The sequence below is a fragment of the Acanthochromis polyacanthus genome, chromosome 5, assembly GCF_021347895.1.
Source record: "Acanthochromis polyacanthus isolate Apoly-LR-REF ecotype Palm Island chromosome 5, KAUST_Apoly_ChrSc, whole genome shotgun sequence".
Classification (NCBI taxonomy): Eukaryota; Metazoa; Chordata; class Actinopteri; family Pomacentridae; genus Acanthochromis; species Acanthochromis polyacanthus.
In genome coordinates, this window is record NC_067117.1 from 28928481 (window position 1) to 28955341 (window position 26861).

The 26861-nt window shown below is 40.7% G+C and overlaps 2 protein-coding genes, 1 long non-coding RNA gene and 1 other non-coding gene across 9 annotated transcripts in view; 3 read left to right on the top strand and 1 right to left on the bottom strand.

The window, feature by feature from the left end:
• Positions 1-97: 97 nt before the first annotated feature.
• LOC110962791 (casein kinase II subunit alpha) lies at positions 98-21763 on the top strand. Its single transcript, XM_022210821.2, has 13 exons — positions 98-258; positions 3437-3735; positions 3832-3943; positions 4057-4158; positions 5908-5958; positions 6233-6292; positions 8110-8193; positions 8453-8563; positions 9106-9207; positions 11726-11826; positions 14931-15079; positions 15172-15261; positions 20157-21763. The coding sequence occupies exons 2-13, from the start codon at positions 3635-3637 to the stop codon at positions 20273-20275; spliced, it is 1182 nt and encodes a 393-aa protein (XP_022066513.2). The 5' UTR covers positions 98-258; positions 3437-3634; the 3' UTR covers positions 20276-21763.
• On the top strand, positions 6016-6152 carry LOC127534258 (small nucleolar RNA SNORA57). The gene has a single exon (XR_007942290.1). It is a non-coding gene; the product is annotated as a small nucleolar RNA SNORA57 (small nucleolar RNA).
• LOC110962793 (uncharacterized) lies at positions 15268-20150 on the top strand. Its single transcript, XR_007942055.1, has 3 exons — positions 15268-18537; positions 18636-18698; positions 18785-20150. It is a non-coding gene; the product is annotated as an uncharacterized LOC110962793 (long non-coding RNA).
• Positions 21764-22215: 452 nt separating the features above from the next.
• slc2a10 (solute carrier family 2 member 10) overlaps positions 22216-26861 on the bottom strand; it is a 37664-nt gene continuing 33018 nt past the window's right edge. For all 6 annotated transcript variants that reach the window (XM_051948501.1, XM_051948499.1, XM_051948500.1 and 3 more), the window contains exon 6: positions 22216-26860. In XM_051948501.1, coding sequence (XP_051804461.1) covers positions 26764-26860 — 97 coding nt within the window. In that variant the 3' untranslated portion in view covers positions 22216-26763. The remainder of the gene's footprint in view (position 26861) is intronic.

Genomic DNA, 26861 nt, shown 5'->3' on the forward strand with positions numbered 1-26861 from the left:
AACATCTCATTTAAATGCTGGAGTACAACCAGTACAGTGTCGTGTAAAATTGGTGTGCGATTTGGTGAAGCTTGTCCCTCGACGGCCCCCGTGTCAGTCCTGGGGTACGTAGGTGTCGGTGGTCAGCCATATTGTCTCTGATACAGCAGAAATCACACACTGGCAGAGGCACACCGGCGACGGAGGGTGGCAAGGATCGTTGGCTGGAAGAAACCGGGCGCATTGGGAAGCATTTCGGCCGTTGAATTGTCCAAGGGGGTAAATATCTGCTCAGTTTCTTACCCCCGCTTTTGGTAAAACTCCACATTCTCCGTGGAAAACCAGCGAGGGCTAACGTTAGCCCTGCTAAGGTTAGCATGCTAGCAGCTAGGGCCCGCCGAGAGCCGAGAAGTTACCAACATCTTCTGCTCGCACCCAAAGCCAAACCCCGCTGATTTGGCCAACTTGAAAAGCTATATTAGCTGTCGGGAAATGTAGCCGCTTTAGCCACTGCTTTCGACACAAATGTAAACACATTATAAATGCTTAAATTGAATACGTATGTCGCCGTAACGTTAGGAATGTCGCATGAATTCGAGTGTTTAACAAATTGCATCTTAACGATAACGATTATTAGTATACTGATTATTGTGCTTTTCGATGCAAGACGTGAACATTTCGATAAACTGTGGGTTTCACTGAATTTAGCGCTAATTGGTGTAGTTGGTTAAAGTTAGCTAGATTAACGCCGAGAGGAGGAGTTGATCCGATCGGTCCGGAAAAGGTGTTGGATGTTGTGAAAATGATTTGATCAGCTGTTCTATTATTAACGTTAACTTTCCCATATTCATAAAATTAACATGGGCCTTTCTCAGCTGGTGAGAGGAAATGGCCACACCAGTCGATATTATTACCACAGCATTTAATTGATGTGTTGGCTAACGTTGACTAGCCGCAGATTTGAGTTAGCTTTCCCGAGTCAGCGTCTTGTCAAATCTTGTCCTATTGAATCTATATTGTGTTGTGCCAATAATTCAGAATAATACTGCTGGAGATCTACTCTTAACGGCCAATTTAAGAGCTATATTTGTAAATAATAATGCTGGTTGATACAGAAGTCCTGCCATAAATCATGAATATTGCTAGGCTCAGTGTAGCAGAAACGGTTTTAGGAAGGCTTTGGACTAAAAGTAACTTAAAATAACTAATTATCATCAGTTAGAGCCTTATACTGAGCAGAAACCAAATAGTCAGAAACAGAAAAATCTATATATTCCAGAAATTATGTTATGGATTTGGTTGCATGACAACACATGGGCACCTGTGTTTGTTTTATGGGTCAGTAGATTGTTGGATCATATTTCAATACAGGTTTGTGTTGGAGTTTGTACTGTTGAAATTTTGTTGGGAAGATTTTTATTTTTTACTACAAATGTGTATTAGTTCCAAATCCATTTAGTTGATCCCTAGTTTAGATAGATGCGTAGATACTTTATTAATTCTGAGGGAAATTCAAGTGTTCAACATAGAATAACAAAATGGCAGGTTAGTATCGTTAACATTGAACGTTAGTATGTACTCTGAAAATTCTTGCTGTACAATACTATAAAAAATGCTTGTAATTTTAAAATCTATAGCCTGCTAAATTTAATTTAACATTCATTATACAGTAATTACACATTTCAAGGTACGGTAATGTAAAGTGACTTTGACAGGTAGGAAAACAGTTTTGTCAAAGTACCTAAGGTGCAGATATTGTGTAATAATCACATTGGTCCCAATGTGTGGTTGTGGATTTGTGTAAAAGTGGGTGGAAGATGGCAAATTAGGCAGCCAGTTTTAGAAAGCAGGTGTATGGATAATGGAGATGAAAGGTGTTCTCGTCAGGATTGGCAGATGGAAAAGGTTCCAGCATGCCCTGCGACCCTAGTGAGGATAAAGCGGTGTATAGAGGATGGATGGATGATTCCCTCTAAATTTACCATCTGGAATATCATCACATGTAGGAGTACATATATACTGGAATCACCTTAACTTATCCAGAGTCTGCTAAATAACAGGTCATTGTGAGTTCCCTCTGAATATCTAAACTTCTCAACTTGTTTCCTTTTATGGCAACCCATTTTAGCCACTTCTCTAAGTTCACTACCTAAAGCTCATAATCATGGGTGAAGGTTAGACCTAAAATGCTCTGGTACAACACCTGTTGCCCTAAGGCCTTTGCAGCACCAGTTACCTTATTTGGGGCTGATGGTTGTGCCTCCTTCTGCTTTTCATTTTGGCATCCATGTTAACTGTGGAGCATCTCATGCAGAAAATGTGCCAGCTTTGCAGTGATGTTTCGTCCACAGTTTTGCTGTGGAGCCTATTTTTGAGGTGTGGGTTCTCAACTAAAATACTGTGAAAACATCTGTTGATTAGTAAATTTGGCATCACAACAGAAACATTACACCTATCACTGCAGTTTCAGTATCTGTATGTTAGAAAATGCATATTTTCACCAACATTTTCATCTGATTGAAATTGAACAATCTTAAGATTTATGTGGACAGATTATCTTAATTTGTTAACAGTGCTTTTATAAAATTCTATTTATCAAACTGTGTGGAATGACTGGGCTGGCAGGAGCATTTTAACCACCAAACACCAGTGCTGGCCGGCAGTGAGACCTAAGCCTTGTGCTCCATCTTAGAGCTTGACCAAAGCTGTTTGACCAACCAAGAAGCGCTTCTGATGGAGTACACTAGCCCCTGAACGTCAACTCAGTTGCTGATAATATATTAGGGATGAACAATTAATCAATTAAATATCAAAATTTTAAATTGAGACAGCGCAGTTACCAAATCACAAAGGCTGAAATACATTTAGCATGTATAGGGTGTGGATAATAATTAACAAGATAAAGCTGTAACTCAATTTGGTTTAATTTAATTCTAAAACTGTCAGGGGTTGTTTATGGCCATTGACCAGTTTATACTATGCAGGTTTGGCTTGTACATTGTGGTTCAACTGACATTAGCCTATTCTCATTATTTATTAGCCACACCTCATGTGTTGTTTTACAAATTCATACCACCTTTGTATGACAGTCACCCTTGAGTGATATCTTTTGTAGTAAAACGCCCTCACGTTTGAATTCTCTAACGCAGTGAGTATGTAACTGAGGCAAGATTTAAAAAAAAAAAAAAGCCCAAAAGATGACAAATTCAAAGCGCACTATCTGCTGAAAAAACTGAAATAAAATATTTTCTCCATCTTGTTCAGCCCTATGCTATATGCTACTTTCTGAGACAGAGCTAAGCTAATGTTTTGTTAGCTTTACCACAAATTTATCAGCCATCTACAGGTGACTGTAATGTAGATGCTGCCACACTGTGAGGTTAGTGTGACTCTGGATATCGATTTCTCTAAAATACTAATTTTCCGTCCGATTTGTGTTTTTTCTGTTTTAAATCAGCTATCCCACCGTGCCCCTGGTGGCCCCTCCCCCCGTCCTCAGGCAAAGCCTCCCCCAAACCCCTTTCCCTGTTGGAATCAATCCCCTCACCCCTTACCTTCCCTCCTCGTCCTCCCTCCCTTCTACCCATCGTCCTCGCACTCCAACCGTCCTCCACTGCAGTAAGATCTCCCCACTATCCCTGCCAAGCTGTCGGACATGTCAGGACCCGTGCCGAGCCGGGCCAGAGTGTACACCGAGGTCAACACTCACCGGCCCAGGGACTACTGGGACTATGAGTCCCATGTAGTTGAATGGGGGTAAATACTTCGTTGACTCTTGTGCAACATTTTTATCAAGCTGCTTGGTAAATATTGAAGCCAAATAATGTTTGGTTGGGGTTTTTGTCCTTACAGAAACCAGGACGACTTTCAGTTGGTGCGGAAGTTAGGTCGTGGCAAGTATAGCGAAGTCTTTGAGGCAATCAACATCACCAATAATGAGAAGGTGGTGGTGAAGATACTCAAGGTAAATCTATACAAAGACACAATCCCAGACCTGTGTAGTACCTTTAATTGAAAGATTATGTATATTGTCTTCAATCCCATTTGAATAAGTCTATCTTGTCATTTTGCCTTTAGCCCGTGAAGAAAAAGAAAATCAAGCGTGAGATCAAGATTTTGGAAAACCTACGTGGTGGTCCCAACATAATCTCGCTCATCGACATTGTCAAAGACCCTGTAGTAAGTCTTACTTATTGGTTTGTAAGAACATTTTATTCTTTGATCATGAGATCACCAGGAGCTATTTTTTAGTTGTATGCCTTTGGTGTTTCCTGATGCTATGATTCAGTTTCTATAAAAAGATAAGCTGGAGTTTGTAATTCTTACATATCACAACTGTACCAATAGCGTGGTGAGCCAACCATCTGTGGCAGCTTATCGGTTTCACTTGGGCTGGGGAGATATGTGTCTGTAAGTACTTATCTAACAATGGCTAGATAGATAAAAGTAGGTGCTTATGCAGCATTAATATGTTTTGTCAGGGCTCTCTCCAAAGAATGAAGCACACAGTGCAGCTGTGCTGTTGTAGTCCTTTAAAATAGCAGTTGTTAGACGTTAAGATTTCTACTGTGACTTTTATAAACCCTTTTTTCATGCAGAAATGGGTTCCTAAACTGAAGTTTTAGCTGCACTATTGGTGAAAATACTTAGTCAACACTGTGCTAAAAAAAACAAATTGCTTAAAAAGTGCTGTTCCAAGGCAATGGCATGCTTTACCACTGTCAAAATAAGAACATGGTTTATTAGGCTTAAGTCAGCTGATGGTTATTTGATACAGTCTGTCCAGTATGGATTTGCTTCATGATAATCAAGAGCAGTCAAGCGAGGAGAAACAAAAAGCTCAGTTTTCCCAGTTGAGTGATGTTAAAACAAACAAACTGAGTTGTTGTTAATGAACAAGCTCCAAGAACTGTTGAACCAGAGGGACTTAACTCAGGAGCTGAAGGTCACTTACATGCATTCCTGTTTCAATGTTCACCATATTTCAGGAAAGATTAGAGAAAGTAGACTGATATTTTAAAATAACACATTTTAATTTAACTGAGTTTTTAGAAACTTGTATTTATTCTTTTGCTTATATCTTGGTGAAAAGGCCCAGTAAAAACATTTGAAAGGGGCCTTGCAGATTCTGAAAAGGAGATTTAAAAAATACCAAACATGCCTCCAGAGATGACAGTTTACAGATTGTTACATGGTTATTTTTCCTTTAAAAGGAAACTGCAATGAAGCAATCAGCAAATGCATGACTTTTGCTCACCTTTGTATTCTCTGCCATTTATGAATGAAACCATCATTTGAAAAAAACAGCTTAAGAAAGACATAATTCCTCATTAATTCTTTCCCTAGTATTTGCTCCTTCCCTTGTTGTCCTAAATCGTGGGGAGAGCCCTGGTCTAGTGACAACCCTTGGCAGTTATTAGAGTAGTTGATTAATCAGCTGGCAGAAGATACATTTCTAATGGTGTTGATTGATAAATCACAAATCAAGTTGACTTTCTTTTCAGTTGCCATCATTGTGAAGGGAAAACCTTTTAATTGTGAAACTACACAGTTTCAGGACACCACTTGCGTTCTGCAGGCTTGTGATTGTCGAGGCTGATTAATAGCGTATAGAACAGTTAATGGATAACTAGTGAAAGTCGATTAGTAAGTTGTAGCTCCAGTTCACGCCGTAGGCATAATGTATACGTGTTGAACTTTAATTTAGTTGTTGACAGCTGTGGTCTGTTGGCCATTCTTACACGACTTACTCAGCAGGGAATGAATGGAATTGAGCATGCTGGGACCTGCCCGTGGTGTTACTCAGTGTTCGTGCTTGTCACACCTACACAAATTCCTGTAGTACCTCAGCTTACTATAGTGTTGCTGTTTGGGTCTAAATATGGGGATTTGACTGTGTCTTTTAGTCGATGCTTTTTTCTTTTTCAGTCCCGAACACCTGCCTTGGTCTTTGAACATGTTAACAACACGGACTTCAAGGTAGGAGCTTTACTTGGTTTTTGCTCAATAACACACTGTTGTATAAGATTTTGGAAGCCTCCTTTCTTGGCATACTCGTTGTTTCACCGTACACGTGTGTGTATGTGATGGAGGAATATAAAAGTCCAGTGCTATGTCTTCGGTGCCAGAAAGTCATCCGTCTTCTGGTTCTATCCTCAATCACTGGCACAACCCAAGCTTGACTCAAAGTTCACTTTCTGCTGGCTGTTGGATGGCTCCATAGAACACCTAGTGACTTTGTTTTTGTCTCCAGCAACTGTACCAGACCCTGACCGACTATGACATCCGGTTCTACATGTATGAGATCCTCAAGGTGAGTCCTCTGTGCTCCAGCACAGTCCTGTAGTATGTCATCCTTTAAGGCCTCTACACACTGTGCAAATTTAACAATCTTATAAGTTCACAGCTTGCTACACTGTACGACATAAATCTAAAAATCTTTGTCCACGACGTGAAGTTTGTTGTGTGCAGATTGTACGATGAAAACCTAAGCTGAATCGCAGCCTACGATGTGCGTGAGTCGACGTGAATGCGCATTTAGTGTGCGCCGTCCATCCATGAAAACTAAACCACTGAAGCATCAGAGTACCTACAATCACAAAGGAATTAGCGAAACATGAACAGATTTAATTTTTATTTATTTTGTAACAAACTCAGACCTGCCAACCTGTACGCATTTTGCGTAGCAGGTACACAATTTGACATCAAAATACGCTGGTACGCTCCGCCTCATTAAACTACTCAAAAAGCTGCAGACATCTGTGAGTGCTGTTAGAAATGTGGACGTGCAATACTCATGCCTGACAACACGATGCAGCAGTAGTGGTGCAATTTCAACCAATCATCATAGAGTAGCGGAGAATAACGAGTCTGCCGAACCCTTGTTGGCCCGCTCTCTCCTGTCCTCTGCCTCCCTCCACCTCTCTCCCCGTTCCCTGTGCCCCCACCTGCAGCGGCTGGTGGTTAAAACGGTAAAATGGTGTGTGTGTGTGTGTGTGTGTGTGTGTGTGTGTGTGTGTGTGTGTGTGTGTGTGTGTGTGTGTGTGTGTGTGTGTGTGTGTGTGTGTGTGTGTGTGTGTGTGTGTGTGTGTGTGTGTGTGTGTGTGTGTGTGTGTGTGTGTGTGTGTGTGTGTGTGTGTGTGTGTGTGTGTGTGTGTGTGTACGTGTGTGTCTTTTGGCAAATATGTACTGTTAATAATGTTACTTTCACGTTGAAAATACGATGTCATATCAGGAAAATAAGCACCGAGTGTTTTTTTTCCTATCGACATGAGCGCGAGCTGTGTGTGTGCGTGCGTGTGTGAGATTAAGTGGTACGCAAAATATTTCGCCAAGGTTGGTAGGTCTGCAAACTATGTGCTGTGGCCACTATTTACAGCGGTGTTGGTGTGCGTTTGCGAGCTGCTAATGATAGCGGAGTTGCAATTCCGTCTCTGTCCTTCCATGCTTTGTCCTTTTTTGGTCCAGTTGTAGTACAAGTTGGAGGACACATCAAAAAAGGCAGGGCTTCTGTTGCCACAACTCTGCTAGGCTGTCTTCTTTGTATAAATCCCACATACTTGTTATGGTGCGTTTTGTCGCCACAAATCATCTATTTGGGTTTAGCGCTAGTGTCGCACTGATCAGTATGTCATTTCATCCTGCATTTCTGTTGGTTATTTAGTTGACATGGGTCGCAGCGGCAGTCACACTGTGAGACGGTCACCCCTAATTTCTGACACTGTCAGAATTTCATCGCAGCTTGCCTTTGGTCGCAAGACCATCACCACTGTCTCACAGTGTGACGTAGGATGACAGGTTTAGAGCCACAACTACAGACATCGCCGCGATTCTCTCACAATTGTTATCTTTCGTCTGGGATGGCCGAAAATTGCACAGTGTGCAGAGGCCTTTAAATGTCCTGAAATGGTAAAACATGAAGTCCTTAAGCAAGACCGACTGTCCAGGAAAGGGATTCCTAATTTTCTTCAGCTTTTTGATACAGTACTGTGCCTCTATTTTGGTCATAAACTTTATGTATTTTTGCATAGTAGGGATTATCTTTTTTTTTTTTATTTTATCTGCTGCTGTTTTGAGATTTCCATGAAGAAAACTTTGCACAATAAATAACTAAGGTGGTCTTGTCTGCAGGCCCTGGATTACTGTCACAGCATGGGAATCATGCATAGAGATGTAAAGCCACATAATGTGATGATCGATCATGAGCACCGCAAAGTGAGTGACAAACACAATCTTAGCATCGGGTTTATTTAAAAAAAAAAAAAAAAAGTCTGATTATAATTTTGCTGTATAGTTTTCTGTTTTATTTCTTGTGTCTCTATTTCTTTCCCTCTATTCTTGTTTGACATTCTATGGTTGGACTCAGTAATTCAGTAACATGTGACCAATGAGTGACAGCCTTTTACTTTGGTGTGATAAACATCTCTATATGCTCTGTTTGTTGATTGTAACTGCTTATTTTCCTTGTTTTTAGTTGCGCCTTATTGACTGGGGTCTGGCTGAGTTTTACCACCCAGGACAGGAGTACAACGTCAGAGTCGCCTCTCGCTACTTTAAAGGCCCTGAGCTCTTGGTGGACTATCAGGTACAGCTGTAGGATAGTGAGGTGTGCTTTTATCATTGATTTTTCAGGTTTTGGGAGGTGGTGGAGGTCTTTTTCACTGGTCTTGATTTACTGTCACATAAAGTCTGAGACACACATCAGGTCAGATTTCAGTGAGGTTCCACATTTAATCAATGCCGTTTGAATGGACTAAATAAACAAATTGTTTGATATTTGTGATGGTTCTGGTTCCCTATGTATGTGTATCATGATTTATCATGTTCAAAGTATCAAAGTACTTGAGGTATTCTTTATTTATGAATATGTCATGACAGTGATGAATGTAGGAGTATGTTGGACTTTTTTCTTTGAACGTCAGCTACAGACCTGTTGTTATGATCTGTAGAACACTGAGTGTTGCTCATTTCAGCTGCTGGGATAGCAACGCTTATACACTTCGATTTGTTTAAATCAGTAGTGATTTTAGACAGAGGATTTTAGTGAGTTACATCTTTGAGGAGTTTCAGTTTTCTGCTGTTATTCTGTCTGTGCTCTGTTTGACTTTTCCTCCCTGTGTGTTTCAGATGTACGACTACAGTCTGGACATGTGGAGTTTGGGCTGTATGCTGGCGAGCATGATCTTCAGAAAGGAGCCCTTCTTCCATGGTCATGACAACTACGACCAGGTAAACAAAACACACGGCTACTTGTTAGTGGAGCTGAAATAATTCATTTATACACACGTGGACAAAATTGTTGGTACCCCTCAGTTAAAGAAGGAAAAACCCACAATTCTCACTGAAATCACTTGAAACTCACAAAAGTAACAATAAATAAAAATTTATTGAAAATTAAATAATCAAAATCAGCCATCACTTTTGAATTGTTGATTAACATAATTATTTAAAAAAACAAACTAATGAAATAGGGCTGGACAAAAATGATGGTACCCATAACTTAATATTTTGTTGCACAACCTTTTGAGGCAATCACTGCAATTAAACGATTTCTGTATTTGTCAATGAGCGTTCTGCAGCTGTCAACAGGTATTTTGGCCCACTCCTCATGAGCAAACAGCTCCAGTTGTCTCAGGTTTGATGGGTGTCTTCTCCAAATAACATGTTTCAGCTCCTTCCACATATGTTCAATGGGATTCAGATCTGGGCTCATAGAAGGCCACTTTAGAATAGTCCAACGCTTTTCTCTCAGCCATTCTTGGGTGTTTTTGGCTGTGTGTTTTGGATCGTTGTCCTGTTGGAAGACCCATGACCTGCGACTGAGACCAAGCTTTCTGACACTAGGCAGCACATTTCTCTCCAGAATGCCTTGATAGTCTTCAGATTTCATCGTACCTTGCACACTTTCAAGACACCCTGTGCCAGATGCAGCAAAGCAGCCCCAAAACATTACTGAGCCTCCTCCATGTTTCACCGTAGGGACAGTGTTCTTTTCTTCGTATGCTTGGTTTTTGAGTCTATGAACATAGAGTTGATGTGCCTTACCAAAAAGCTCCAGTTTGGTCTCATCTGTCCAAAGGACATTCTCCCAGAAGCTTTGTGGCTTGTCAACATGCATTTTTGCAAATTCCAGTCTGGCTTTTTATGAGTTTTTTTCAGCAGTGGTGTCCTCCTTGGTCGTCTCCCATGAAGTCCACTTTGGCTCAAACAACGACGAATGGTGCGATCTGACACTGATGTACCTTGGCCTTGGAGTTCACCTTTAATTTCTTTGGAGGTTGCTCTGGGCTCTTTGGATACAATTCCAACGATCCGTCTCTTCAATTTGTCATCAATTTTCCTCTTGCGGCCACGTCCAGGGAGGTTGGCTACTGTCCCGTGGGTCTTGAACTTCTGAATAATATGAGCCACTGTTGTCACAGGAACTTCAAGCTGTTTAGAGATGGTCTTATAGCCTTTACCTTTAAGATGTTTGTCTATAATTTTTTTTTCGGATGTCCTGGGACAATTCTCTCCTTCGCTTTCTGTTGTCCATGTTCAGTGTGGTACACACCTTTTCACCAAACAGCAGGGTGACTACTTGTCTCCCTTTAAATAGGCAGACTGACTGATTATGAGTTTGGAAACACCTGTGATATCAATTAAATGACACACCTGAGTTAATCATGTCACTCTGGTCAAATAGTTTTCAATCTTTTATAGAGGTACCATCATTTTTGTCCAGGCCTGTTTCATTAGTTTGTTTTTTTAAATAATTATGTTAATCAACAATTCAAAAGTAATGGCTGTTTTTGATTATTTAATTTTCAATAAATTTTTATTTATTGTTACTTTTGTGAGTTTCAAGTGATTTCAGTGAGAATTGTGGGTTTTTCCTTCTTTAACTGAGGGGTACCAACAATTTTGTCCACGTGTGTAAGTTGATTTGCATTAAAAAAGTTTTTAGTTTGCACAATCAGTTATGGACAATTGTATTGAAAGTATAACTTGTAAAAGCTGCAAACAACAATTGCGCTATGAGGAGGAAAAATGTTTCTGTTGCAACAAAAAAAATATTGTCGGGCTGCCTACATATTTATGTATGAGACGGTTAAGTCAGTGGTAACTGAATGTTATAAATGTCTTCTTGGGAGGACAAGGAGTTGATGGAAGACACCACCTCTGTTTATTTTGTCTTTGCCAAATACTAAATTGGAGATTTTATTTATTAGAATTTTTTTTGAGTTTGGTTTCCCCACTTGTTTGGAAACAGACGACCATGTTGTTTTGCTTTTTGCGGTCTTTAAAATAAATAAACAAGAAAACCATGTGGCTTCCATTTTGGTTGCCGTTTAAAAACACTAAAAATAACAAAGGATCATATTTGATTGTTTTTACAAATTTTGATTTTGACAGCTGAGAGTGTTTTTATGTTTTGGATTTTCAAACAAATGCGTTCTTGTAGTTATAAATGAATGATGGATTTTCTGATGACATCCACATTGCGCACATTTTCCATCTGCATTTTTCATCGTCAGATTTTTGCGTCAGAATGGATGTGAAATTGGCTGGCTCAGACTAAGCAGCTCCACAAACAAACTCCCTTGGTCTCCCCACAACTCTCCCAAGATTCTTGTAGTTAAAATTTTTAACCAATTTTGTGAGTGTGGCTGCTCTCCACTGTTTACTGAAACCAACTTGTCAGGTGTTAGTGTGTGTCTGTGTCCCTGACAGTCCTGGTAAAATGTTCCATGCTTGTTTTCTGCAGTTGGTGAGAATAGCCAAGGTTCTGGGGACAGAGGACCTCTACGACTACATCGACAAATACAACATTGAGCTGGAACCTCGCTTTAATGATATTCTGGGAAGGTAGGAACTGTTCCCAATTTAATATCCTTAGCGCTTCTCGGAAGCGCAAACTGTATATTTAACAGTAAAATTACATTCAACACGCAATGTATGTGAACCCTTCATGCAGCTGATGTGTCACAGAAAAGGAATCAACCAGTTGTCGGCTGCCTGGCTGATAATGGCCCTTTTTTTATTATTGGCCTTGTTTTTATTGACAGATCATCGCAAAATATATTAAATGCAGCATTTTGGCTCTAATTCAGCCATCTCAATCCGTCTGTAGTCACTATGTGCTCTCAAGCCATGTCCCGCCCACAGCACTATCTGATTGGCTGTTAGATGGCATGAGCAAAGCCAATCACTGAACGATATTGTTCACACAGAGCCACAGATGAATGCAGCTGCAGAGTGAAGCAGTTTCAGTGAACTGGTAAAGCTGTATTTGGAAGTTGACGTCTTCCACAAGTATGCCTAAACCATATTGGACGATCCCTACTGCAGATTGTGTTTTCTTTTCTTTTTTTTTACTGGTCATGCCTCCACCGTGTATATGGCATGGGGTTGTAAAACGTTTTTGCATTGTGTTGTCTCCAATCTGTAGAGCGCTGTGAAACTTGAAGTTCTTCAGAGGTTGTACACTGTGACTGAATTAACATCTACGCATTATAGAAAACTCTGAAAGAGAGAGTTACTGAACAGCTGATTGTGACAAATAAATGCTGAAAAGATAATTAAGACCTTAAAGTGGAAGCTCTGTTTGATATGTAGTCGTCACTCCTGCACTTTATGGCCCATTTTTATAAAAGGGACTGCTTCTAAAAAATGAATTGAAGACTGGTCTATTTTTTGCTGCATATGCACCACTTACTCTCTGTTCTCATAGCTGATGCTGCCAGTTTTATTGATTAGAAAGTGTAGTGATACAGCAGGCATTCTGTCAGTTATTCACATAAGATACATTTTTAGTGAAGCGACACTATAAAACTGGTTAAAATGGGTTCAGTTTAGCCCTCATCGGTACACCTGAGGTACATAAGTTGTCATGTTTTTTTTATTTACAAGTTGGATTTTTCAGTCCCTTTTGGTAGTAGTCACCCACATACACACGTGGACAAAATTGTTGGTACCCCTCAGTTAAAGAAGGAAAAACCCACAATTCTCACTGAAATCACTTGAAACTCACAAAAGTAACAATAAATAAAAATTTATTGAAAATTAAATAATCAAAATCAGCCATCACTTTTGAATTGTTGATTAACATAATTATTTAAAAAAACAAACTAATGAAATAGGGCTGGACAAAAATGATGGTACCCATAACTTAATATTTTGTTGCACAACCTTTTGAGGCAATCACTGCAATTAAACGATTTCTGTATTTGTCAATGAGCGTTCTGCAGCTGTCAACAGGTATTTTGGCCCACTCCTCATGAGCAAACAGCTCCAGTTGTCTCAGGTTTGATGGGTGTCTTCTCCAAATAACATGTTTCAGCTCCTTCCACATATGTTCAATGGGATTCAGATCTGGGCTCATAGAAGGCCACTTTAGAATAGTCCAACGCTTTTCTCTCAGCCATTCTTGGGTGTTTTTGGCTGTGTGTTTTGGATCGTTGTCCTGTTGGAAGACCCATGACCTGCGACTGAGACCAAGCTTTCTGACACTAGGCAGCACATTTCTCTCCAGAATGCCTTGATAGTCTTCAGATTTCATCGTACCTTGCACACTTTCAAGACACCCTGTGCCAGATGCAGCAAAGCAGCCCCAAAACATTACTGAGCCTCCTCCATGTTTCACCGTAGGGACAGTGTTCTTTTCTTCGTATGCTTGGTTTTTGAGTCTATGAACATAGAGTTGATGTGCCTTACCAAAAAGCTCCAGTTTGGTCTCATCTGTCCAAAGGACATTCTCCCAGAAGCTTTGTGGCTTGTCAACATGCATTTTTGCAAATTCCAGTCTGGCTTTTTTATGAGTTTTTTTCAGCAGTGGTGTCCTCCTTGGTCGTCTCCCATGAAGTCCACTTTGGCTCAAACAACGACGAATGGTGCGATCTGACACTGATGTACCTTGGCCTTGGAGTTCACCTTTAATTTCTTTGGAGGTTGCTCTGGGCTCTTTGGATACAATTCCAACGATCCGTCTCTTCAATTTGTCATCAATTTTCCTCTTGCGGCCACGTCCAGGGAGGTTGGCTACTGTCCCGTGGGTCTTGAACTTCTGAATAATATGAGCCACTGTTGTCACAGGAACTTCAAGCTGTTTAGAGATGGTCTTATAGCCTTTACCTTTAAGATGTTTGTCTATAATTTTTTTTCGGATGTCCTGGGACAATTCTCTCCTTCGCTTTCTGTTGTCCATGTTCAGTGTGGTACACACCTTTTCACCAAACAGCAGGGTGACTACTTGTCTCCCTTTAAATAGGCAGACTGACTGATTATGAGTTTGGAAACACCTGTGATATCAATTAAATGACACACCTGAGTTAATCATGTCACTCTGGTCAAATAGTTTTCAATCTTTTATAGAGGTACCATCATTTTTGTCCAGGCCTGTTTCATTAGTTTGTTTTTTTAAATAATTATGTTAATCAACAATTCAAAAGTAATGGCTGTTTTTGATTATTTAATTTTCAATAAATTTTTATTTATTGTTACTTTTGTGAGTTTCAAGTGATTTCAGTGAGAATTGTGGGTTTTTCCTTCTTTAACTGAGGGGTACCAACAATTTTGTCCACGTGTGTAGTTACCATCAAATATACCAATGCGTTTTTGATTGTAGCCAGGTTTGTCGTGTTTACACAGAAAAATCATTTAGGGTCCGACACACATTTTAGGAAAATATACATTGAGAGGATATGGACAGTTACAGAAATGTGAAACAGATGAAATTCTGCCAGGGTCCAGCTGGACCCCACGTGTACGAGTGAAGTAGGTTTTGCCACGTGTACTGATGAGGGTTAAACAGCTGGAGTTCATTTCAGTTCCATGTTGATCATCATGTATGTTTATTGCCAGCCGCTGGTGGTTTGATTAGCAGTCTTTCTACGAGATTTCCTACAGTGTAAATCAATGTCAGATTTTTTTTTTTTTTTAAATGTGTGGTGGTGTTTTTTTTTAACCTACAGGCATTCTCGTAAGCGATGGGAGCGCTTTGTCCACAGTGAGAACCAGCACCTGGTCAGCCCAGAGGCTCTGGACTTCCTGGATAAGTTGCTGCGTTACGACCACCAGGCCCGACTGACCGCCCGCGAGGCCATGGATCACCCATACTTCTGTAAGCACCAATCTTTTCTTCCTGATAGTTAAAGTAACGGCCTTTGAAAAAAATTAGTGACGTTGTTTCTTTTTTTTTTTTTGTTCTTCCAGTCCCCATTGTGAAAGATCAGTCTCGTGTGGCCGGATCAGCCAACCTGCCCAGTGGGAACCCAGCTGTTAGTACAGCCAGCATGATCACTGGTGAGAGCACACACACTTTATAAAGCCTGGACTCTGCCCAACAATACAACTTTAGCTGCCACATCACTCCACATTCATGACGTGATGCTCTCTTGGTGATTTGATCCTTTGTGCTCAAAGGTTTCGCTCAGTACTCCTCATGTAAAGATTTTCCTCTTCCAACTTGCAGTTATTTAGTATTTTCTTAATTAATCATTTAAATACATTTTAAAAATACGTTTTAAAACAAAAATATGATTTGTTCATTGTCTTGTAATAGACAGAAAAGCATATAATTTTTATGCTTAAGAAGTGAAGGCAATGAATGGTGTTTTCCTCAAAGAACTAGCAAATAATTTTAGGGTTCCTTCAAAAAGTTCTCTGCTTCACCTGGAAACACGGCATGTAGCTCCCATTTTGGAGGATAACTATAAACTAAAAGTCTTACATCAATGTCCACAGTGATGTAAGATAGGTGGCTGTAGTCTGCTCTGACAGGTGTATGAATAAATGTTACTTTAAAAAGAGTGAAACAGGGGTGTTCTAAATTCAGATTTGTCCAAGATTAAACTATTTTTTTTCTACATGTGCTGTTTTCTCCACTTTGGTGTAATAATGTGTAAATACCGTAGCTGATCATGTTTATATAAATGTGGAAATCTAAAACCATGATTGTGATTAATCAGCTCCTCTCCTGCATTAGACTTTTTATTTGAATGCAACACATTTTTTCACCTGCACTCTGATTATGAGGTGTGAGTCTGGGCCTTTTCCTCTCCATTAGCCACTTCCTCTTTCCTCAATTTAGTTTTGAAAATAGTCAGCTACAGATCACTTTATCTTTGCAGCACACAGCAGCGAAATAGCTCATTTTTCACATCAGATAGGGACAGACTGACCGGGCCATGGAAGAAATACAATGACCACTTTCCACCACTATGGTGTTTTTTGCACCCCGGACCGGTTTCAAGCAAGTCAGTTTTCTGCAAACCAGGCATCGTGCACATAACAAATAATAATCTTTTTAATTTTTTTAATAGTTATTTAAAAAAATGTCCCAAACGAAAATAATTACTAGTGGTGGAACGTGATTAAAAAATAATCTAATTAATTCATCACATTTTTTGTCAAATAGAAGAAGCAAAGTTTTTCAAGTCAAATAAGTTTTGCTTGACGAATAAATAGGGATGGGAATCGAAAACTGGTTCTTTTTGAGAACCGGCTCCCAGTAATTCGATTCCTACAAATCGTTTGTTTACTTGACGATTCCGCTTATCAGTTCCTCTTACGTCGCAAAAACGTGATGGCGTCACACGCAGGCTCTGGACTTTTCCAACATGGCGTCCCGGCAGAAGCACTCAAAAGTATGGTTATTTTTCACTCGTAAAGACGACACCAGGGTTACTTGCAATGCTTCAGTTTCGTCAAAGGGCGTAAATACTTCCAATATGCTCAAACATCTGTCCACCCAGCATTAAATTAGTTTGCAGAAATGTACCGCGTTTGATACGCTACTTAGCATAGGCGAGCCTCATCCAGGTAAAAGCAGGAGCGGAGCTAACGTCTCGGTGTCGTCTGCTTTACATGTCGAAGGTAACGATAAACTCCTCCAGGTCCTGTACATTGTGTTTATGCTAGCGCAGTTAACCTCATTTCACATATGAATATTGCCTATCTCCTGGAATTATATTTTAGATGACGATGATGACGGCCTGAGCCATGCTGGCTCAGATGCTGGCTCTCACTCTGGCTCGGAGGTTGTAGCGAGTAGCTCTCGTGCACCTTTAGCAACCCCTTTCATCGAGGCAGGGAGGACTAAAATGACGGAGGCGAGGATAAATGAATGTCACCGAGCAGTGACCAGATTTGTGGTGAAGGGTTTACACCCTTTTGCCACAGTAGATGCTCCTGAATTTCGGTAGGTTATTTCGTTGCATATTTTCTGTTATCTGCTCATGTGAAATCGAACACTGTCAAAGTTTTAAATTGTTTTAACCAGTGTAGTTATGAATCATTATTCCCATGTTTTCTGTAGGGAGATGAAAAAGACTCTCAACTCAAAATACCATGCCCCTAACAGAGACAGTTTAACAAACCATCTGATTCCTGCTTGGTATAGGGTTGAGAAAAGCAATGTGATCTCAGACCTGAAACATGTCACAAAAGCAGCTATCACAGCTGATGGCTGGACCAGTTTTAGTCAAGATCATTACCTCACTGTAACGTTAGACTGTCAGGGAGGGTCAGAATAAAGAAAAGGTCCTCAAAACCAAAGCAGTGTAAGAGTCTCAGACAGGGGCAGCTGTGGCAGAGGAGATAGAGGGGATCCTGGAGGAGTTTGGAGTAAACGAGAAGGTAGTGGCAGCTACTGTGGATAATGCAGCAAAAAGGTGAAAAAGCTGGGCATTATCAAGTTTCCATGTTTTGCGCACACACTTAACCTGGGAGCTCAGAAGCTGTACAACTGCAGCACCAAGGGCGTCAGTTTGTTTTTAAAAGTGGGGGGGATGGAGACCACAGCACTTTGAGAAAATGTCGAAGAACGGCAGCAAAATGCTACAAGCTGGGCTCGAACTCACAACCACCACACCAAAGGTGGAGGCTCAACCTGTTGAGCTGTCGGTACGTACGGGTAAAGGGGTCTGTGGGCCGCTATAGTACTAATTCTCCTGGGCCGAAATTTTGCCCCTGCACGCCTCTGGTCGGAGCTTCCACTTGGCACGGGTGCAAATTTAGCGTCTGCACGTTTTTTTTTAACCTCACGAAGGTGTGCTGCATGTCTGTGCAACTCTCGGCCGAGTGCGGATGGTGCGTTCAGGAGCGTCGGAATTTTCTATACTGCTGAAAATAACTGGGTTTACAACGGCTTACATGTGAAGAATTTGAATATGTTGGAGACAAAATGACCCCTGACAAAAAGTAGGGGGACACATCCCCACCGTCCCCCCTAAACTGACGCCTATGTGCAGCACAATTTCCAACTGGGCGGCAAGGATTCTTTCTGTGATCTTATGGATGAAGAGATCCCACGTGGCTAAAGTAGTCCTCAAAGAGAAGCAACAACTCCTTGGTAAGAAAACATTTTAAGTAAATCAGTCTGCCAACATTTACATTTTAACATGTACTGTTAGTGAAAAGATTAGTATTAATCTAAAATGATAAATTGATGAAAAGGTAATATTGTTTATACTAATCTCTTCATGTTTTTGTCCATTCAAAGTGGACAACGATGAAATCTGGGACCGAGTCAGGGCAGCAGCAGTGACAGCAAACACACCAGCAGCTGCAGCAGAAGAGGTATTCAAACTTTAAAATGCATTTGAATGTAAGACAATTCTGTTGTGAGAACGTTTCTTCTTGCTCTGTTGTTGTTACACAATGAATGTATTTTTCAGCTGTCACAGTGTGGAGAGACACAGAGGCAGGCAGAAGAAGACAAAGACGAAGGAGATGACTGTGTAAGTTTTGCTTATTGTGCTGATTGATGACAGATGGCATGGAATGTTTAATCTAAGACTGAACCATACGGTTATGTCAATTTCAGACCCCACCCATAAAGCAGCAAAAGAAGACAGCCCAAGAAGAACTTTTTTTTGAAGAAGACAGTGAGCTTTTGTCTGTGGAGCAGCAGCCCCCGGTCTCCATAGCCCAAAGAGTGGATCAAGAAGTCCAACTCTACAGAACCCTTCCTCCCATCCCAACCAAAGACAGCGCCACCCTCTGGTGGTGGCTGAAGAGGGACACATTGCCAATGGTGTCAGCTTTAGCTGAGAAGTATCTCTGCGTCCAAGCCTCCTCCACACCATCTGAAAGGGTGTTCGCCACAGCCGGAGACACCCTAAGTCCAGAACGATCTCGTATCCTTCCTGAGAAGGCAAACATGCTAATTTGTCTGCACAAAAATTGTTAATCTACCAAAGTGTAGATATGCTGTATCTTCTGTCCAAAGTTGACAATATTAAAGAGTCAAAGCAAACAAACCCATCTGTATTTTTTCATGCCCTCACCCAATGAGAATCGATAAGGAGTCGTATCGATGATTAAGTCGGAATCGCTAAATTCAATTCCCATCTCTACTAATATGTGAACCTAAACTACAAAAATGTTTTTCATTTATATTTATCTGTATATTTTTTCACCTGTCTTCTACATTTACAGATTACTGCAAACTCGAATCCAATTATAGTGATATTATTCAACATTTTGAGACTTTCTGTGAACTTGAGCACTTTCAGTGTCTTGAAAAGGACGGTTGTAGCTAACATTAGCTCTGGTGCTAACAGCAACATGTTTTGCGTTGAGGTGATACCATCGGCTTCAGTGATGCAGTGATAACAAAAGTCTTTGTTTCACAATTTGCACACAACTAGGCTTTTATCCAAGCTGACGTATGGAAGTTTTTTTCAAAGAAAACTTTCCGTCCAACAAGCTCAACGCGGTCTCGTTTTCCTTCACTGTTCACCAAGCTTTCTTGTGCGCCGACATCAATCAGTGCATCCTGTGCATCTTCTTCACAGCTGGCAAATAGACTTTAGGTGCATTACCGCCACTTACTGGGCTGGAATGTTCATCAGTGAGAGATTACATGCGTTTTATTTTTGTGTTGTTTTTTTTTTAACTTATGTTTTCAGTAATTAAATAATCAAAATGAATGCACTAAAGTCCCAGCTCTAATGCTGCCTGGTGGCTGGGGACCACTGGCATAGACAGTAGCTATCCTCAGTGGTTAGAGCGACATCAAAACCACTTAATGATCATCATTCACTGCACTAATGCCACACTCGAAAGTCACACACTCAATTAAAAAAAGGTCACATGCAACCATTTTGGTCCCAGTCTAGAGCCCCGGGTCTGTTTAAACTTGGAAAGGTTGAATGATAGTTTCCTGACAGCTCCTCCTGGCTCTTTTCTTTCAGGTATCTCTGCCTTGCCAGCCTCCACTGCCCTGGGCCCTCTCACCGGCTCACCAGTCCTGTCTGCTGCCACCAATGCCCTGAGCACCCCGGTGCCCGCTGCTGCCGGCGCCCCGCAGTGACACCCCCCACCCCACCCAAATCCACACTCAACCCCCTCCCCCCTCTTCTCAATCTCCCCCCTCACTCTTACCACCACCTCAGACGGGGGAGGGAGTTGTGTTGACAGGTGCCACTCTGCCAGCCCTCACCACATCCAACCTAACTCAGCGTGACAGCGACTCGCCAGCCTCCCAGCTGGAGGCCGCCATCGTCTTCAGTAAAAGAAAGGTGTTCCCCTCTCCTCTGTTCCTTTTTCAGCCTCGAATGAACGTGTTTAACCTGACATCTGAGATGAATGTTCTGTGTAACTGAAATATACAGATATTCCTTACATTTGTCCCCCCTACAAGGTGTAGTGAATACAAAGGGGTGTATGTTTGTGTGTGGTGAGAGCAATCCACGAGTGTGTGTTAATTTGGGATAGAGAAGGCACTGGTCAATAAGAACATCAGCAGAAGGTAACAGAAAGAGATGTTGGCCATCAGGACCAAGAGGAGCACATCCTGTATAGTTTACTACTGCAGCATCGTCAAAAACAAAATGAGAACGCTTCATTTACCTCCCCAGATGAGTCTAAACACCCTCCAGATCACAGCATTTTGGAAGTGTTTGGTGCTGTTCTGTGCTCCAGGTGTGTGTATGTGTGTGTGAACACAATGACACTTCAACACTTTCTCTGCCTGAGTAGTTCTGTCTTGCCTTTTCTTACCAAACCAGATCACCAGTCTTCTTTTTATATGCGACCCCCCCCCCTGCCCGTCACGTCATCTGTCATTACTTTGTGTTCCGATCGAAAACGTTCTGGACTGTTGGGTAGAAAAAGGTTCACCACCATCAAGTTGTTCGATCAACTCTAGTGTTGATCTCTTAAGAAGCCAGGTAAGGTTCATTCAGGTTCTCAACGACATGGTTTCTCAAACGTGCTGCTTTCCAGTTCCTTGAATTACTTCAAGTGGCTTTTCTTGAATTACTTCAAGACATAACCAAAGTTTACTCAGTTGGTTGGAAAAAGCGACTGACCAAACCTAGTTTTATTTTGTGGGAGTTCCTCACAGAGATGCTGTAATACGGGCTGACAATGTGTGTAGTGAATAAGGTGACAACATGATACAATAATAATCCGCAGGTGACTGTTAGAGTTGGAGGAAAGTTCGCTCGTGTTAAGTGTCGTGACATCGGTAAGCTTTCGGAGGAGTCATCCAGTTTCTTTCATGTTGAGGGGAGCAGTGAAGTTAAATAGCACTTGAAGGGTAGACTTTTCCCCTGTGTTTTAGTGCCAGAGTTTGAAAGTGTAAGTTTTAGACCCTGCTGTACATATGCATCTTTTTTTCTTTTTTTTTTTCATTTCAGAACCTTGAAAATGCAAATAAATCACAACATGTATACATTGACCTGAGAACGAAGCAGTTTGAGTCCCTACATCACTGTATATATTTTTATGTCCTTATGTAGAAGACTAGTATTTGAAAATATTTGTGTAAATAAACACGTGTTTTATTTATCAGGTACATCTGACTGATTTATGTCTGCCATGTTCATACAGAGCACAGTCCTCACAAACACATTATGTCCTCACGTGGCTATGAGTGCAAATTATGGAATTTTTAAAACCATAATGCTGCAATTTAAAGTTTTTCAATACATTAATGAATACTAAATGCGAAAAAATAAACACAAATTATAAAAAAAATCATTGTATCAAAAGTATGTGACATTATGATAAATATCTTTGGGATTGCGATTTGCAGCTAAATTGGTCATGAACTGATGAAATTTTTGAGAATTTGAGCGTTTTCTGATTTTCTTTAATTTGGGGCTCATTAGGAAGACTGAAATCTCACCTGAGCATCAAAACTAGTACATTTAACTTGAAGGGATTTAACAAAGATATTGCACTGACTGCTTCAGAATTAGAGCTGTTCTTTGATAGTCCCCTCATGTTCACAGTAATTAGACAAACTAACAGTTATACAGATTATTTTTATTACGACAGTCTTTTGAAATCAGTGACTGCCTGAAATCTGGAACTAAATGACATCCCTGAATGCCACCTTTACTCTCTTGGATTACTTCACTGTTACTTTCCAAATACTTGTGAGCTGATACTTGCAGGTTTGGTTAAATACATTTATATTTCATCAAATTACCACAGAAATTCGGCACATATAGGATTCAAACAGCCGGTTGTTCTGTGTAACTGCAAAATCCTGCAAAAAGAATTTACAGATCAACTGAGACATGCAGATGAGAAACAACTTATCACACCTGAAATGCTGTGAAATAATTGTGAACCTTCATTTTTATGGGTTTTCACAATATTTTTAGGCTTAGAAAAACAAAAAACACTGTCGGTCAGTATAGCCTTCCTTAACCCTTTCCTCAGGTTAATTCAGGACCAGCTCTCCGTTTAAAGGGTCAGATTCTATCTGCCTATTAGAATTTACCTAACAGGATTCAGCAGAATAATTAAGCTGGTGTCGAGGAATACTCGCCTAGGTCCTAACTGTCTTCTTCCAAACGTCTTACCCTTCTTACTTCATTAAATACTCTCTCACTAAGCAGCCCTCCTAAGTAGTAGAATTGATTTATTGATCACGTTTGTTAACGACAGCTTTTCCTCTTAAAACTGTTTGCACTTGCTGATATTCCTAGGTTCGTTTTAGAGGTTTGGATAACTAACCTCAGGGGTAATGTTTAAAGTAACTAGTTGGATTAAAGTAACTTTTAAGAACCATTAGATTTAATGCACACAATCAGCTTAACTTTTTACCACTATGCAGAATAGGTGAATCATAATAATCTCATAAGACTTCTCTTTAAATGCAATATAGCGTTTTATTAAGCAATTATTAGCAGGGGCACAGCATTAATTCATGATTAAACAATTAATTATTCCTGATTATTTCTAACTAAACTAAACTAAGCTGAGCGTACCTAAGAATCTTCTCTAATTAGTAAATTTAGGAGACAGAGTGGACAGCGTGGCCACCGCTGTTTCACCCAGTCTTGACCTGCGTCTGGGAGAGCCACTCGATCGACCAGTAGACTCAGTACGAAGTCTTCTTTGTGGGCGGAGGGTGTTCTTCCTTAGCAGGGGGAGTGGAGAGGTCCCGAAAGCCAATCGTGGTCTGGCAGTTATCTTTAGTAGCAGCTGGAACACAAGTGCGGGCGTCTCAGCTGTCTTCTCAGTCGGATGGTGGTGGTGGAAAGCCCCCGTCTCATCAGGCTGTGGTGGGTCACTGGGTCCTCCAGGCCCTGGAGTGGAGCAGCCCTCTGCTGCTGCCTCCTTTGCCTCTCTGGATGTCGTAGGTGCTTGCCTCTCTTCATCTCTTTGGATAACTGCAGACCTCTCAGGACACTCCTTTCAGCATGTCATGACCAGTGTGGTCCTCTTCTTTTGAACAAAGTTACATCAACTTTGCTTTCAACGACGTTCTCAAAGAACTCTGCAGCCTAAGTCCCGCATTGTCTTCACGTCTCTTGGGCGAAAGGTCCGGTGTCGACTCTTCAGAACTTTGGCAATGCTCTCCGGCAGCTCCGGCGAGCAGCATCTCCCCCCTCCGGGGCAGAACTCCGAATTCAGTGTCTTTGACTCTCTCTTTTATAGTCTCATCCTCTAATATACACACATTATCTGTACGCTCAGTTGCTTAACTATCAGGCTCACAACAACTACACACATTGTCAAGGCCTGGTCAAGGCACATTCAAGGCATGTTCAAGGCACAATGGTGAAGTCATTCTCCATGCGCTTCCTATAACCATATTTGGTCACAGAATGTCTCAATGTCCTCCTTTCTGCAGTGTCATGGTGACTTCTGCTTTTTGCCCTGCACACACAGAGCTTAAACAGGGATTACTTTAGTTATCATTCACATTAAGCCGCACTGAATCTCTTTCTAAATCAAAATCATTCCACTTAGTTTAAACAAAATAAATCATCTCATCAAATCAACAATTTTGAGTATATATTTTAGCAAGCATAATCATATGGTTAACATAATGTTTCCCATTTTAACTTTTCATTGGTCTGCTTAAAGCTTTTATTTAGGTAGTGGTTGCTCCTGGGATCTCAAATAACTAGGCCCCACTTGACAACACTTAAGTGCTCCACATTCTTATACATAGTTCATATTGGACATTAGGGGATATCTTCTTGATGTTATTACAAATATCCATGTCCTCTTTAACTGCAAAGTCAGAGCTGACCTAAATCTTGAAAGGTGTGATTTAAACAATGTAGTAATCCTTTAAAGTCTTTTACTTTCTGTAGCCAGAATGGACAAACTGAGGATGCCAGAACTTGCTCAGGTAAATGTAACAGTTTGTTTTATTTGTATTAAGTACACCTTTTGTGCTTTTCCAACTATGACGAGTCAAAAAGGCTGCTGTTGTAAATGACATGACATGAATATAAACAGCTTTAAATCACAATCCATTACAGCACGAGTGGTAAACAAGTAAATAAATATGCAGTTAATATAAAGTAAACACACATTATTGGTTGGAATCAAAAACGCATTTCTGAAGATGCAACAGAAAGATTCACGTAATTAAACTCGCTGAAGAAAATTCAGCCCTTTAATGAGCATCTATTGACCTTTATGACTTCCAGCGACCCTCTGGTTTCCTCCAGGCTTCCATCTCACTAACATTCTTTGGTTTCTGGGCTTCAGCGTTGATTGTCAGATGTTCTTGTTGTTGATCTGACCTCAGTCATACTGCTCACAGTTCCAGTTTGCTCTATCACTCCACGCTTCAGACTTTCAGAAGTCTACAGGCTGATCCACATTCTTTTTCTTGTGCTTTCCGGTCATGAGTGAAGCGCAGAAAGGCTTTTGTTGGAGTCTTCATGGGGTTCTCCTGCAGGTATTCGCTCTAGAAATGTCGTGCTTTCTTCCACACCCAGGAACATTGTCTTTGATCCACTGCCTTTTTTATTGAGATATCATTTCTTTATCTTTCTTTTGTGTTCAGGCTTTTTATCAGTGTGACTGTAGACTTCCTCAAAGCTTCATAGTCAGATCTTCAATCCTTAAATACTCAGCAGGGGTCCATAAGTTTTATAACTGCTGTATTTCAGTATCAGGGGCAACAGAGTAAAGTTCTCTTCTGTCAAAAGCTCCTCAGTCAGTGCAGATGGATCATTTCTTCAAGTGTGTGGACTAATGCATCTCTAAAAATGTAAACATTGCGATGAAGTTTAATATTTTTCATCAGCTATTTAAGAAAGTGTAAGTTTAATATATTCTAGACTTATTACCAGGAAAGTAAACTATTTCAAGCCTTTTTTGTTTTGACTGAATGACTGTAGCTTATAGCTCATGAAAATCCAGTATCTCAAAATTATTAGAGTACTTCATTTTGAGTTTGAGTCGTTTACTAATTGAACAGCATAAGTATTCTGCATCACTTGGTTTAGTTGAGTACATGCAACCACAATCGTGGAGAAGACTGCTGCCTTCAAAGTCGTCCAGAAGAATATCAACACCCTCGACACGATCATTGCTGAAAGTTGACTGGAAGGGAAAAGTGTGGCAGGAAAATGTGGGATGATTGTAGCTTTAAGAGATTGTCAAGAAAAGTGGATTCATGAGCTTGGTAGAGCTTCTTAAGGAGGGAACTGAGGCTGGTGTCAGTCCATCAAGTGCCACCAAGCAGAGATGTCTTCAAGAAAGGAGCTGCAACTGTCCTAATATCAAGACGGAGTCAGAAGATCTTGCCCCGGCTGAGGAGCAAAGAACAGGACTGTTGCTAAGTGGTCCAAGAGAAAAGGAAATTTTGCATTTCATTTGGAGATCAAATTCTCAAGAGTCTATAAGAGGAAGAGTGGAGAGGCACAGAATCCAAGGTGCTTGAAGTCCAGTGTAAAGTTTCCTCAGTTATATCGTCTTCTAGCGATGATCCATTTTGTTTTATGATGATCGATGCAGCGTCTGCCGGGATATTTTAGAGCACTTCATGCTTCTATCTGCCAAGAAGCTTTATGGAGATGCTGCTTTCTTGCAGCCATAATCATCAAATAGATAGAAAAAAAAAAAAGGTTGAACTATTTCACTCTGCATGTAAAGAATATACAGGGTGGGCCATAAGTTTCCACACATAGGAAAATGTATAATGCTTATTTTTTTTAAATGTTTCATATACTCTAGAAGATGCGTTTGACGCCATCTTTGGAGACACTTGAAGGTCATGGTGTATCAGGTGAAAACACGAGACAGAAATCATTTCAATGAACGTATCACCAACGCCATTACAAGCATAACTTCAACTATGTTTATGCACGTTCATCAACAGTGGAAACAATGGTAATCATATAGAGCACATTATATAAATAAAAACGGTTGTCCAGTATAAAATGTGTATTTTTTCCTATGTATGGAAACTTATGGCCCACCCTGTAGAAAACAAAAACATAACTTTTTGACAATGTTCAAATTGTTTGAGATGCCCTAATAGTACACCACAACACTGACTTAGTGATGCCTATGACAATGATAACAGAGTTTTCACCCTGAGGTGCTGCATTGACAGTGGACTCTCTGGTACTGAGGCGACGTGTTTCTGCTGCTGATGAAGCTGCAACACTCCTCATTGTAGTAAAACC